A 15,277-nucleotide genomic window follows, 5' to 3' on the forward strand; every position below is an offset into this window, starting at 1 on the left:
TGATTTACTTCACTCTGAATGACAGACTCTAGGTCAGCTAGAGTCGTGCTAAGACTCTTCATTCGTGCTAAGTCGCTTCAGTTGTGTCTGACTCTTTGAGACCCTAAGGGCCATAGCCTGCCAGGCTCCTCCATCCATGGGATTCCCCATGCAAGAATACCAGAGTGGGTTGCCAAGCCCTCCTCCAGGGGATCTTCCCTATGCAGGGATTGAACCTGTGTGTCTTAAGTCTCCTGAATTGGCAGGCTGGTTCTTTACCACTGGCGCCACCTGGGAAGCCCAAATCCACGTCACTACAAATGACCCAATTTTGTTCCTTTTTATGAATGAGTGATAAAGATGTGCCACATCTTCTTTATCTATTCATCTGTAAAGAACACTTAGGTTGCTTCCACATCTTGACTACTGTAAATAGCGCTGCAGTGAACACCGGGGTACAGATCTTTTTCAGTTATGGTTTCCTCAGGGTATATGCCCAGGAGTGGGATTGAGGGGTCTCAAGTGTTTTTCTATCAAGTCAATCAACATTCATATGTTTGTGAGGCAGAGTTGCCTAGGGGTTCACAGGGCTTGGAGTCACGCTCCCCACTCATGCGATACACGAGGTCAGTCAAGTGCCTTTGGAAGCATCACGTCTGCTCGTCTGTGACGTGAGGACCATGATAGTGGGTGGCAGTTTTGTCCTTGGTACTCCACGTTCATCTCGTTAAATTCTGCCCACAACCACGGTGAAGTAGGTCTTGTCTTTATCGTAGGCTTTATTTTCACCTCTGCCCAACAGGTGAGGAAACACAGTCTCAGCGAGGTTAAGTAACCACCCAAGGTCACCCACAGGCTAAACAGTAGAGGTGGGATTTGAACCCATGTAGCCTGGCTTCAGGGTCTGGGCTCCTAATGTCTAGGATATGCTGGTTATATTGCCTTTCAAGTCTCCCATGATGGTACTAGTAAAGACATCCTTGTAGCTCCCTGCTGGAGCTGGTTAGGTTCTGGGAGAGCCTCAGACCAGGAAACCCACAACAGGAAATGGGCTGCGGGGAGGCTGGGCCTGTTTGGTGCTCAGCACGGGATCAGATTTGCTCTTTATGTGGAATGTGGCCATTTCTCCCCACCCTGGGGTTCTGGGGACCTTGCCCAGTTTCTTCCAGGCCTGCTGACCAGGTAAGGGCTAGGCATCAGTAGGGAAGCAGGAGGGAGGGAGGGAGAGAGAGAGACAGGTGTGTAACTCTGATTTTCCACATTCCAGGGAGTGAAGCAATCAGAAGTGGATGTGTGTCCCCTGCCCCCAGCATCCCACTCAGGAAGAGGCTGGAGGGCCTGACTATGAGGAGAGCCCGAGGGGTCCTCCCAGAGCACCACCCAGCAGGGAGACCACAAGGAGCAGGACTGTGACATGGGGCACCCGGGGAGCGGCGGTGTCCGAGGCGCTGGTGAAGGGCTGGGTCAGGGAGTCCCTGTTGCAGAGGTCCCCCTCACAGCAGGAGCCCTGCAAGTCGATGTTTGTCCAGGGGCTGGTGGTGCCTTTGATGGTGCAGGAGGGCCGCTGGCAGGTTCGGATGTACACAGGGGCTGAGAAATTGCCTGGGAAAGGGGTGGTGAGGAGGGGTCAGGACCGAGGGAGGCAGCCACACCTGAACCTCCACCTCAGAGGCCAAGGCCATGACTGGGTCCTCGGACTTCCTTCCAGTCCCCTCCTTAGACCAGGGCCATGCCTCCTTCTTCAGACCAGGGCCATGCCTCCTCCCCCAGGCCAGGGCCAAGCCTCCTTCCTCAGACCAGGGCCGTGTCTCAGTCAGTCCTGCCCTGCCTCCACGCCCCTTGCTCAGGCCCTCCCAGCCCCTCACCAAGGGTCATTCGTCCATTGCCCTGGAAGCAGACGCTCTGGTCCTGGTGACACTGGACCCGCCGGGACTTCTCCGGGGTGCAGTCCTCTGGGTGGATCCCCACGCAGGCGTAGCATTCGGTGCCGCTGAGCGTCGGCGGGTTGGGCGCTGCCAAGAGAGCGTGGAGGCACACTCAGGTCACCCACCGTCCGCCGTCCGGGCGTGGGGCGCGCGCACTGCGCCAGGCGGCCCACCTTGCTCGACTGGAAGGCTGGAATGCCTGCGCGCCGGGGAGGAGGAGCCCAGCGGAGGCCACGCCCCCGCACGCCGCGGAGGGCCGTCCCGCCCCATGCCCAGCCCCGCCCTCTCGCCTACCCGGGCTCAGATTGGGGAGGGAGTCGTGGGTCTGGAGGTTCGCGTTGCACAAGTCGGTGGCACAGCGGCGCACCACCGAGTAGTCAGGCGGCAGCGACTTGTCATCCGACAGCATCTGGCCCGTAAGCGGGCCTCTCCAGCAGCCCTTCTGTACCAAGGTCACTGAGGAGCGGTACCCTGGGGGCGAGGGGATGGAGTCTGGGGCGCTGCTTCTCCAACCCGCCCTCCTCTCCCACACCCATTCCTCTCCCTGTAGTCTCAAGTCTCTTCCTCCGGTCTCCTCTCCTCCTCCACTCTCCTCTCAGCCTGGCTTCTCTTCTCCCTGCTGCCCTGCCCTTCTCTTCCTCCTTCGCTTCTCTGTCAAACTCCGCTCTCCCTACGTCCCTCCCCCGCCGCGCCCCCCGCCCTCCGCCCCACACCACCAGCCCTTTTCTCCTCCTTTTCTCTCTCTCCGGTCTGCTCTCTGTCGCCTCTTCCTGGCTCCGCACGGTCTCCTCCTCCCACCTCCCACCCCTTCACTCCACCACTCCTCCCTCCTCCCACCTCCCACTCCTTCATTCTCTCCCGCTTCCTCTTCCCTCCACCTCCCCACCTCTACCGCCGTCTTTCCTCTCCTCTTCTACCCAGTTCCTCCCCATCCTTTGTCTCCTACTGCATCCCCCTTTTCCCACCCCACCTGGCTGATGTTTCACCCCCGTCCCCGTGCCCTGTCCCCCGTCCCTTTCTTATCCTGCGTTTCCTGCCCCTCACCAGTGTTCAGGGACAAGACAGCCTCAGAGCATCCCTGCGGACAGGAGACACTGCTGAAGTTCACATTACTAAGGTCAAAGGGCCCGAAGTAGATGTGTTGGAAGCTGTAGCATTGCTGGGCCTGGGAGCCTGGGGAGAGCAGGGATACGGTGAGAGGAACAGGCCCGCGATGAGCTTGGGCCAGGCACTTGGGGGGCTCCGTCCTAAAGATGACAACCAGGCCCTTCTGCTCTGAGAGGTGACAGGCCTTGTTGCCTTGAGAGAAGCAGGGTCTGCTGGTGTGGCTGCTCATGACTATGCCTGACTCTTGGCAAGGGTATTGGCCTCTGCACCTGCCAGTCCAGTTTTTCCCCCCAGGCTGTTCCAAATTTCCACCCTCTTCCAGGAAGTCCTCTAAGATTTTGATAAAGGAGGAAGCAATTCACTCCTGCTCGGCCTTCCCCTCTCCCAACAAAACGCACAATATCCAGTAGTACTAAAAGGCTGCTGATGGAAAACAAGCACTCTAGTACAAGTACCGGGATGCACACAAATACACACACACAGCCAGTCCCTGCAGTACCTGGACAGAACATGGAAACACTGCTGTAAACGCAAAATAACAAAATTGACACAGGCTCATGCCAATCTCAGAAATGTACACAGAGTACCCTGTATGCGTTCATGTAGAGTTCTACATTCACACACAAGTACCACCCAGACCCTCCGATAGAAACTCTCTAAACCAAGGTATCTCATACATACAAAATTCAGACTCTCAGACAGAAATATGTGTGGATACAGAAACAGTCACAACACACAGACCCAGGAACACAGGAACTCATACCCAGAGAGAGACAAATACAGACCCAAGAATCACAAAGAAAATCAGAGCCTACAATTAGGCGAAGATAGAGACATACAAAAAAAGAGACCTACAAAATCAGGCAACTTAAAATCATATTCAGATACAAGATTCATAGAGACACACAAGAGACACACAGAGAGACAGACACGCGTCATAATACCCAAACACACATACACAGGGAGAAATACAGGCCAACCTGTCATAGAGATGCACAAAGAGAAGCAGAGATGCAAAATTATACTCACATCTCTTTTACAAAGAAAAGTGAGGATCAAAGATGAACAGACCCATGAAAATATTTGTTCAAATACCCAGACACTAAAACCTGCTATAGATGTACACACACACAAGCACAGAGACCCACAGCACATGTTGACTCATGGACACGCACAGAAATAGTACTCTCTTCTTTCTGTGGATGAGCACACGCACACACACAAAGTTGTGTGCAGGCATAACCCCCTTCCCATCTCTCAAATATCTCAAATTTGTAGCCACTTCAATCCTGATATGACTGTGTCCCTGTAGGGGAAGAGGTTGCCTGAGTCAAGGTTTCCTGCCAGTTCTAAAAAGAGCCTCCATGCCTCCCCAGAAGTACCTTTGAATGAATGGGGACATGGGCAAAGAGGATGAGAAAGGCTGGAGTAGTGAACCAGAGATAATGGAGCAAGTGAGTGGTGTAGGAAGACCAGAGGAGGGGAAGAGAAGGGAGAGGACACAGTCTCTCTGACCAAGACCCAGGGGTCCAGGCCCCTAGTCCCTGCTCCCCCAGACCCAGGGGTCCAGGCCCCCAACCCCTGCTCCCCCAGACCAAGGGGTCCAGGCCCCCAGCCCCTCCTCCCCCAGACCCAGGGGTCCAAGCCCCCAGTCCCTCCTCCCCCAGACCCAGGGGTCCAGGCCCCCAGCCCCTGCTCCCCCAGACCCAGGGGTCCAGGCCCCCAGCCCCTACTCCCCCAGACCCAGGGGTCCAGGCCCCCAGCCCCTCCTCCCCCAGACCCAGAAGTCCAGACCCCCAGCCCCTTCTCCCTCAGACCCAGGGGTCCCGGCCCCCAGGCCCTCCTCCCCCGGACCCAGGGGTCCAGACCCCCAGCCCCTGCTCCCTCAGACCCAGGGGTCCAGGCCCCCAGCCCCTCCTCCCTCAGACCAGGAGTCAGGGCCTCCAGTTCACTTTTCCCTGTGTCCCTGGAATCTGGCCCCCACTCTCTTGGCTCCCTCGGACCTAGAAGAGTCCTGCTTCCGCCCACCCAACTGCCTTCTTACCACTGGACTCAGAAGTCTGGACATCGGTCAGGCAGAGGACAGGCCCAAAGAGGCCCAGCAGGATGACTCTGGCGACTCCCACTGCCATGTTGTGGACCTGAGTGGAGACACGGAGGACAGCTCCTCCCGCTCTGACTTCTGCCTGGCTGGTTCTCCAAGCCAAGCCCCAGGCATCCTGGCTACCCAGGCAGGCTGGCATTCCTCCACCCCCGCCCTCCCCTTCTTGGGCTAGTCTCCTCCTAGATAATCATGATGGGGACCTGGACACTGGGTCTGGGGGAGGAGGGGCTGGGGGCCTGGACTCCTGGGTCTGAGGGAGGAGGGGCTGGGGCCTTGTAACCCTTCATTTTGGGGGACTTGTGTTTTGGGGACTGTCTACCCCCCACTCCCCCAGCACTGTGTTCTAGTCTGAGCTGGGCACACGTGGCCTCCAACTTCTTTTCCTTTACCCTGATACATGCCACCAGTAGGGGACCATGCCTCCCGACCCAGAGAAGCAAACATCACCTCCTCCCTGAAGCCTTCCCTGACCTGCACCCCCGCCCCAACCATCATCCCCTCACCCTCGGCCTCAAGCACCTCCCTGTCTCCCAGCCTTGGTCACTCTGGGTTAGGCTAACGTCTGTCTCCTCCATCAGGCTGTGAATTCCTCAGGGGTCTCAGGGGATGTTTGTGATGATGTAGGAATGAGTGTTCTTGCCTGGAGAATCCCAGGGACGGGGGAGCCTGGTGGGCTGCCGTCTATGGGGTCGCACAGAGTCGGACACGACTGAAGTGACTTAGCAGCAGCAGCAGCAGCAGCAGCAGGAATGAGTGAATCAAAGGCCTGACAAACTGACAGGGAGATAGAGCCTCCCAGAGAGGCAGTTACTCACGCGATGCAGAAAAACAGACACACCCGGTGAGAACTGATGCAAATCTAGACAGACAAATCAACCCAGACCTGATGAGCCAGACATGCCCACAGAAGGTATTTGATAGATTTTTATTAGATTGTTTTAAATGTTTTATTTATTTGGCAGTGTTGGATCTTAGTTGCATCACGTGGGATCTTTGGTTGTGGCGCATGGACTCTCCAGTCATGGCACAACTGCTCTGTGGGATGTGGGATCTTAGTTCCTGGCCAGGGATCGAACCCATGTCCCCTGAATTGCAAGTCAGATTCTTTTTTTTTTTTTTTTCCCCCTAATTTGGCTGTGCTGGGTCTTAGTTGTGGCACACGGGATCTTTAATGGCTGCATATGGGGTCTAATTCCCTGACCAGGGATCCAACCCAGGCCCTGCAAGAGAGTGGAGTCTTAGTCAGTGGACCACCAGGGAAGTCCCTAGATTGTTAAATGAATAAATTTGAAAACACTGGAGGGGACAGACACAGTCAGATGATTGGACACATACACTGTTGCCCAAGGATGCGGACACACCCACGTGGACGCTCAGACATTGGGCAGATGGGGACTTCCAGATGGGCAGTGGGGCCTGTGACAGAGACCCCAGGTCCTCACCGCCTGATCCGCCTTGCTTCTCACTGCTTGAAGACACTGCTTGCTGGGGTCATACCCACTCAGTGTGCTATATGGGGTGGGCACCAGGCAGATGCAGAGACCTAGAGTCATAAGCCCACAGATGGACGGGCAGAGGCAGTGACCAGGACAGCCTTAATGGTTTCCTAAGCTTGACTATAACTTGACACGGGGTTTTTTCCTGACTGCAGGAAACCCCAGCCTCCCTTTTCTTAGAGCATTTACTTTAGAAAACTTGTCATTGCCGATTCTTTCCCTGTCCCTTTGAAATGTAGGTAGATCCTCTCCCAGCTGCTTGCCAGTTTTACAGCCCAGGAATATCTTTCTCAGGGACCTGGGAGCCATCCCTTCAAAATGTCATCATTAAGGAAGATAGTACCCCTGTCCCCCAGGCTCTGTGTATGGTGGGGCAGGAGCCAAATTAGCAACAGCAGATGCCTGATCACAGCAAAGAACATTTGCAAACACAGGAGTAAGTCATTGTGCTGGGCCATCCCTTGGACCAACCTCCCCTCTGTTCTCCGGCACTTTCCCACTAGTTTGTCCAGCGCTGAAAACCCCTCTCTCATTTTATTTCAGTGGAACTGAGTTCAGTCTCTCTGCTTTGGGAACACAGAGTCTTAGCCACTAGACCACCAGGGAAGTCCCTTCCAGTTTTCATATTCTGCATAAATGTTCTTCACATACATTATCACAACTGTGGAGTTTTCTTCTAGGACTTTAGTCACAGCCTTACCCAAAGCTGAACTGTGCATTCTGTGTGCCAGTATTTTCTTACTTCACATAGACTCTGCTACATCACTATTTCTTTTTCAGATCAGACCTTAATTTTTTTAAACAGTTCAGTAGTGTTAAACATATTTACATCGTTGTGCAACCAATCTCTAGACCCTTTTTATCCTGCAAAACTGAAGATTCAGACTCATTAAACGGTATCTTCTCTACCCTCTCCTCCCAAACTCTGGCATTGGCCATTTAACTTTGTGTTTCTTTGAATCTGACTACTTTGTATGAGTGAAGTCAAACAGTGTTTATCTTGTACACTTGTTATTTCACATAGTTCTCAAGGTTCATGCATGTTGTAGCATGTGTCAGAATTTCCTTTCTTTTTAAGGATGAGTAACAGCCCATTGTATTTATCTATTTCATTTTGTTTATTCATCCATCCGTCGACGTGCACATAGATTGCTTCCGCTTATTGGCTGTTGTGAATGCAGCTGCAATGAATATGGGTGTACAAACATCAGTTGGGGACTTTCTTTCAATTCTTTGGTATTTATACTAAGTCCGATCCTAACTTTGAATATTGCAAACCGTTGTGGATTGTTCCCCTCACTTTCTTGTTTTCAAATACGTGATCCAGGCTGTCTGTCAATTTCTGTGTGACTCCTTGAGAGGCAAGTGCTCAAGACTGTGGGACTCTACAGCTGTGGAAAGGAAGCCAAGGGGGCAGAGCTGGGCAGGGGGAAAAGCTGGGCTGTGGTTCAGCCCCACGAAGGGCTCAGGCCACCTTGGGGAAGCTCTAGTGTGTGGGTTCTTAGCAGCTTCTTCATGAACCTGCTAAGATGAGAAGCAAGTTCTTCATCCCTAAAAAGATCTTAGTGATAAATCACAGCAACTACCATCCTCTACTCATTCTCTTTTTAGTGTATTTTTTTTTCCATCTCCAGAGCTTGAAATAAAGATAAATTTTAAGAATCTTTGAGATGAAATAAACTCACCTGAATCTGATCATTGATTCCACAGCGGGAAGGATTTGGTGAAACAACATTTCTGTCTTTTGGAAGTTAAACATCCTTATCTTAATTAATTAAATGACATTATTTTAATTAATTTATTTAGCTGTGTTGGGTCTTAGCTGCAGCATGCAGGATCATCGCTGTATCATTCAGGATCTTTCCTTACAGCACACAGGCTCTCTAGTTGTGGCTTGAGGGCTCAGTAGTTGCTGCAAGCGGGCTTAGTTGCTCTGAGGCACATAGGATCTTAGTTCCCCGGCCAGGGATTGAACTGTCATCTCCAGCCTTGCAAGGTGAATTTACCAGGGAAGTCCCAATGTTCCTACTTAAAGCGAATAATTTTTAAGAATTTAAATTTGCGTTTAATATCCAAAGATTCAAGTTTCTAGAGTTTAGATTTGAGTCCCATATTCAAATTACACGGCTAGGTCCATGGGTTGAATTAAGAATGCAAAACAAAGTTAGATGAAAGGATTCTTCGTTTTCCTCCTCTTCTAGTTATTTCTTGACATTTTTCCTTCATAGTTTAAATGGAGGTAGAAGATAAATTCAGACCAATAATTAATGGGTCTGGATTCATCTATGTTCACCTGAAGTAACACCTGGGACAGTCCCTCCAACCCACCACCTTATTTTTCACAAAAATGTATTCAGTGATCCAATTAGTTTTGTAATAGCTTTCCATGTTCTGGCCCTGATTATTTTTCTTTTTTTGACTTTTCAGGGTTTTAGTTCCCTGACCAGTTTGAACCTGGGGCTACAGCAGTGAAAGCACTGAGTCCTAACCACTGGACTGCCAAGGAATTCCCTGTGTTTCCTTCTTGATAGATGTCAGATAGGATTAATTTTTTAAAAATTTTAACACCTTAAAACAACATGTACATAACAAGTAATTAATTTTTCGAATAGTTTTTATGCTGATGAAATTTCTAAAGCAATAATTAGCAACTACTGTAATATAGTTAACAGACTATTGTGTAATACTCTTTCATTTCCACCCACCTACATTCTTTGTGGATTACTAACACCCTAATCAAGAGTGCCTGATGAACTATGGAATGAGGTTCGTGACATTGTACAGGAGACAGGGATCAAGACCATCCCCATGGAAAAGAAATGCAAAAAAGCAAAATGGCTGTCTGGGGAGGCCTTACAAGTAGCTGTGAAAAGAAGAGAAGCAAAAAGCAAAGGAGAAAAGGAAAGATATAAGCATCTGAATGCAGAGTTCCAAAGAATAGCAAGAAGAGATAAGAAAGCCTTCCTCAGCGATCAATGCAAAGAAATAGGAGGAAAACAACAGAATGGGAAAGACTAGAGATCTCTTCAAGAAAATTAGAGATACCAAGGGAACACTTCATGCAAAGATGGGCTCGATAAAGGACAGAAATGGTATGGACCTAACAGAAGCTGAAGATATTATGAAGAGGTGGCAAGAATACACAGAAGAACTGTACAAAAAAGATCTTCACAACCCAGATAATCACGATGATGTGATCACTGACCTAAAGCCCGACATCCTGGAATGTGAAGTCAAGTGGGCCTTAGAAAGCATCACTAGGAACAAAGCTAGTGGAGGTGATGGCATTCCAGTTGAGCTATTCCAAATCCTGAAAGATGATGCTGTGAAAGTGCTGCACTCAATATGCCAGCAAATTTGGAAAACTCAGCAGTGGCCACAGGACTGGAAAAGGTCAGTTTTCATTCCAATCCCAAAGAAAGGCAATGCCAAAGAATGCTCAAACTACCGCACAATTGCACTCATCTCACACGCTAGTAAAGTAATGCTCAAAATTCTCCAAGCCAGGCTTCAGCAATACGTGAACCATGAACTTCCAGATGTTCAAGCTGGCTTTAGAAAAGGCAGAGGAACCAGAGATCAAATTGCCAACATCCACTGGATCATGGAAAAAGCAAGAGAGTTCCAGAAAAAACATCTATTTCTGCTTTATTGACTATGTCAAAGCCTTTGACTGTGTGGATCACAATAAACTGTGGAAAATTCTGAAAGAGATGGGAACACCAGACCACCTGCCCTGCCTCTTGAGAAACCTATATGCAGGTCAGGAAGCAACAGTTAGAACTGGACATGGAACAACAGACTGGTTCCAAATAGGAAAAGGAGTACGTCAAGGCTGTATATTGTCACCCTGCTTATTTAACTTATATGCCGAGTACATCATGAGAAACACTGGACTGGAAGAAGCACAAGCTGGAATCAAGATTGCCGGGAGAAATATCAATAACCTCAGATATGCAGATGACATCACCCTTATGGCAGAAAGTGAAGAGGAACTAAAAAGCCTCTTGATGAAAGTGAAAGTAGAGAGTGAAAAAGTTGGCTTAAAGCTCAACATTCAGAAAACTAAGATCATGGCATCTGGTCCCATCACTTCATGAGAAATAGATGGGGAAACAGTGTTAGACTTTATTTTTTTGGGCTCCAAAATCACTGCAGATGATTTCTGCAGCCATGAAATTAAAAGTTGCTTACTCTTTGGAAGGAAAGTTATGACCAACCTAGATAGCATTTTCAAAATCAGAGACATTACTTTGCCAACAAAGGTCTGTCTAGTCAAGGCTATGTTTTTTCCTGTGGTCATGTATGGATGTGAGAGTTGGACTGTGAAGAAGGCTGAGCGCTGAAGAATTGATGCTTTTGAACTGTGGTGTTGGAGAAGACTCTTGAGAGTCCCTTGGACTGCAAGGAGATCCAACCAGTCCATTCTGAAGGAGATCAGCCCTGGGATTTCTTTGGAAGGAATGATGTTAAAGCTGAAACTCCAGTACTTTGGCCACCTCATGCAAAGAGTTGACTCATTGGAAAAGACTCTGATGCTGGGAGGGATTGGGGACAGGAGGAAGAGGGGACAACAGAGGATGAGATGGCTGGATGGCATCACTGACTCGATGGACGTGAGTCTGAGTGAACTCCAGGAGTTGGTGATGGACAGGGAGGCCCGGCATGCTGCGATTCATGGGGTCACAAAGAGTCGGACACGACTGAGCGACTGAACTGAACTGAACACCCTAATCAAATGTTAGTTATTATATAGTGATTTAGGCCAAGTGAAAGCATATATGGGTTTAAATTTGGAATTCAGTATTTCTAGTCTGGTATAGTAAATAATTAGCAGAAACTATGAATTGCAATATGAAACACTGAATGTGGCCAAAGCACAGATACCAATAGGGATTTTTTAAAAAGATGTTTTGTGTGTGTGTGTGTGCGCGCGCGCGCTGTGCTCAGTCATGTCTGACTCCTTACAACCCCATGGGCCTATTTGTCCATGGGATTTCCTAGGCAAGAATACTGGAGTGGGTTGCCATTTCCTATTCCAGTGGATCTTTCTGACCCAGGGATCGAACCTGTGTCTCCTGCATTGCAGGTGGATTCTTTACCCCTGAGCCACTGGAGAAGACCAATTTATGGTTCAGTTCAGTTCAGTTCAATTCAGTCGCTCAGTCGTGTCTGACTCTTTGCGACCCCATGAATTGCAGCATGCCAGGCCTCCTTGTCCATCACCAACTCCCGGAGTTCACTCAAACTCACGTTCATCAAGTCGGTGATGCCATACAGCCATCTCATCCTTTGTCATCCCCTTCTCCTCCTGCCCCCAATCCCTCCCAGCATCAGAGTCTTTTTCCAGTGAGTCAACTCTTCACATGAGGTGGCCAAAGTACTGGAGTTTCAGCTTTAGCATCATTCCTTCCAAAGAACACCCAGGGCTGATCTCCTTCAGAATGGACTGGTTGGATCTCCATGCAGTCCAAGGGACTCTCAAGAGTCTTCTCCAATACTACAGTTCAAAAGTATCAATTCTTCAGCGCTCAGCTTTCTTCACAGTCCAACTCTCACATCCATACATGACCACTGGAAAAACCATAGCCTTGACTAGACAGACCTTTGTTGGCAAAGCAATGTCTCTGCTTTTGAAAATGCTATCTAGGCTGGTCATAACTTTCCTTCCAAGGACTAAGCGACTTTTAATTTCATGGCTGCAATCACCATTTGCAGTGATTTTGGAGCCCTAAAAAATAAAGTCTGACACTGTTTCCACTGTTTCCCCATCTATTTCTCATGAAGTGATGGGACCAGATGCCATGATCTTAGTTTTCTGAATGTTGAGCTTTAAGCCAACTTTTTCACTCTCTACTTTCACTTTCATCAAGAGGCTTTTTAGTTCCTCTTCACTTTCTGCCATAAGGGTGATGTCATCTGCATATCTGAGGTTATTGATATTTCTCCCGGCAATCTTGATTCCAGCTTGTGCTTCTTCCAGTCCAGTGTTTCTCATGATGTACTCGGCATATAAGTTAAATAAGCAGGGTGACAATATACAGCCTTGACGTATTCCTTTTCCTATTTGGAACCAGTCTGTTGTTCCATGTCCAGTTCTAACTGTTGCTTCCTGACCTGCATATAGGTTTCTCAAGAGGCAGGGCAGGTGGTCTGGTGTTCCCATCTCTTTCAGAATTTTCCACAGTTTATTGTGATCCACACAGTCAAAGGCTTTGACATAGTCAATAAAGCAGAAATAGATGTTTTTTCTGGAACTCTCTTGCTTTTTCCATGATCCAGTGGATGTTGGCAATTTGATCTCTGGTTCCTCTGCCTTTTCTAAAGCCAGCTTGAACATCTGGAAGTTCACGGTTCACGTATTGCTGAAGCCTGGCTTGGAGAATTTTGAGCATTACTTTACTAGCGTGTGAGATGAGTGCAATTGTGCGGTAGTTTGAGCATTCTTTGGCATTGCCTTTCTTTGGGATTGGAATGAAAACTGACCTTTTCCAGTCCTGTGGCCACTGCTGAGTTTTCCAAATTTGCTGGCACTTTTGCTCTATTTACCTACTACTGTTGAACCAGTAAAAGCAAGTGGCAGATATCATTTTGCTTAACTTCTAAATATAAATCCTGGAGTAGGCAATGATCTTTTCCGAGTATGACTCTCCCTCTCCCTCTCTGAAGGCTATCTTTTTAAATTGAAGTATCGTTGATTCACAATGTTTTGTTAGTTTCAGTTTTTTAGCAAAGTGATTCTGTTATACAAACACATACATATTCTGATTTGGATTCTTTTCCACTATAGGTTATTACAAGATATTGAATATAGTTCCCTGTGCTATACGGTAGGTCCTTGTTGTTTATCTACTTTATGCATATTAGTGTGTATCTTTTAATCCCAAACCCCTGCTTTTTTCTCTTTTCCCTTTGGTAACCATAAGTTTGTTTCCATGTTTGTGAGTCCATTTCTGTTTTGTAAATAAGTTCATTTGTATCTTTTTTTTAGATTCTATATATGTGATATCATAAGATACCTGTCTCTCTCTGACTTACTGCTCTTAGTATGATCATCTCTAGGTCCATCTGTGTTGTTGCAAGTGGCATTATTTCATTCCTTCTTATGTTTAAGATTACATTGTGTGTGTGTGTGTGTGTATATATACTGGAGAAGGAAATGGCAACCCACTCCAGTACTCTTGCCTGGAAATTCCATGGACAGAGGAGCCTGGTAGGCTCCATGGGGTCACAAAGAGTCGGACATGACTGAGGGACTTCACTTTCACTTTCATATATACATACATATGTGTGTGTATATGTATATATACACACCCCACATCTTCTTTTTTAAAACATTAAAAAAAAACTTTTTATTTTATATTGCAGTTAATTCAGTTAACAGTGTTGTGATACTTTCAAGTGTGCAGCAAAGCAACTCAGCCACACATATTCACGAATCCATTCTCCCCCAGACTCCCCTCCCATCCAGGCTGCCACATAATATTGAGCAAAGTTCCCTGTGCTATGCAGTCAGTCCTTGTCAGTTATCAATTTTATTATTATTTTTTAAATGTTTATTAATTATTTATTTGGCTGCACCAGATCTTAGTTACAGCATGTGGGATTTTTAGTTGTGGCACGTGGGATCTAGTCCCCTGACCAGGGATCGAATCTGGGCCCCCTGAATGGGCAGTGCAGAGTCTTAGCCACTGGACCATCAAGAAAGTCCCTTGGTTATCCATTTTAAATATAGCAGTGTGTACATATCAATCCTAAAATTCCCTAACTATCCCTTCCTCCTACCCTTCCCCCTGGTAACCGTAAGTTTGTTCTCTAAGTATGTGACCCCATTTCTGTTTTGTAAATAAGTTCATTTTATACCACATCTTGTCTATTCATCTGTTGGACACTTAGGTTCTGCAGGCTATTTTTAAAGAGCTAAATGATTTGAAACTCAGTCATCTATCTCCCATTCACACAATAACTGCAATAATAATGAAGGGCCAACAAAGAGAAATATTCACAAACATGAACTTTTGCCCACAAAGAAGTTATAGGTTTGCGGCACAATATCCATTAAAACCCTTTGGAGAATCTATTTTATTTGTGGGATCAAGATCAAAGTCCAACCAGACAGGCCCAGATGCTTTGAGGCAAGAGGTACCCAGTGCAGGCATGAGGTCAGGCATGAGGTCGGGCACTACCGTGGGTTGTGCCCATGTAGAATTGACCAGAATTCATGCAGGGACGGTTGCCACAGCAGGGAATCAAGAGAAACAAGTTTCCCAAGGCCCCAGGCACAGGTGAGGCTGAGAGGCTATGAATGAAGTAGCACCTAAGACCTGACTGAACGCTCCCCTAATTAAACTCTTCTACACAATTATCTGAGCCTGGTGATGATTAGAGTTTAGATCCTAAACTACTGACACTATTATCATTAGTGATTAACTATCTATTACAAGTTTCTATTTGTTCTTGTCGATTCTTTAAGTTGTATCTTTCTAGGAATTTGTTATGTCATCTGCAACAGGTCTTAGTTGCCACCTGTGGGATCTTGTTCCCTGATCAGTGATCAAACCCACCCCCCTGCATTGGGAGTGTGGAAGCTTAGCCACTAGAACACCAGGGAAGTCCCTTCCTTCCTTCCTTTCAGTGCTTTCTACTTAATTAGCTCATGCTTCACT

The 15,277-nt window shown here is 47.9% G+C and overlaps 1 protein-coding gene across 4 annotated transcripts; it reads right to left on the minus strand.

Annotated features, from left to right (window-relative positions):
- Positions 1-740: 740 nt before the first annotated feature.
- Positions 741-5,882, minus strand: LYPD5 (LY6/PLAUR domain containing 5). Of its 4 annotated transcripts, XM_086352950.1 has the most exons (6): positions 5,756-5,882; positions 5,056-5,152; positions 2,949-3,077; positions 2,199-2,375; positions 1,845-1,991; positions 741-1,581 (listed from the first exon to the last, which is right to left on the minus strand). In XM_086352950.1, exons 2-6 carry the CDS (start codon positions 5,141-5,143, stop codon positions 1,322-1,324), a joined length of 801 nt encoding a protein of 266 aa, XP_086209076.1. In that variant the 5' UTR covers positions 5,144-5,152; positions 5,756-5,882; the 3' UTR covers positions 741-1,321. The 4 variants fall into 4 exon arrangements, with proteins under 4 accessions (XP_086209076.1, XP_086209072.1, XP_086209074.1 ...); XM_086352946.1 differs by lacking the exon at positions 5,756-5,882 and having other exon boundaries at positions 5,056-5,210; XM_086352948.1 differs by lacking the exons at positions 2,949-3,077; positions 5,756-5,882 and having other exon boundaries at positions 5,056-5,210.
- Between the last annotated feature and the right edge of the window lie 9,395 nt (positions 5,883-15,277).

The sequence above is a fragment of the Bos grunniens genome, chromosome 18 (genome assembly GCF_055505025.1).
Source record: "Bos grunniens cultivar Pamir isolate PY7600 chromosome 18, Bosgru_T2T1.0, whole genome shotgun sequence".
Classification (NCBI taxonomy): domain Eukaryota; kingdom Metazoa; phylum Chordata; class Mammalia; order Artiodactyla; family Bovidae; genus Bos; species Bos grunniens.

Excerpts from the sequence above, each read along its gene's own strand:
- LYPD5 (XM_086352950.1), bottom strand. The coding sequence starts at position 5,143 with ATGGCAGTGGGAGTCGCCAGAGTCATCCTGCTGGGCCTCTTTGGGCCT. Across the intron at positions 3,078-5,055 it reads CCAGACTTCTGAGTCCAGTG|GCTCCCAGGCCCAGCAATGC; the intron begins GTAAGAAGGCAG and ends TGCTCTCCCCAG. Across the intron at positions 1,992-2,198 it reads CCTCCCCAATCTGAGCCCGG|CGCCCAACCCGCCGACGCTC; the intron begins GTAGGCGAGAGG and ends CTCTCTTGGCAG.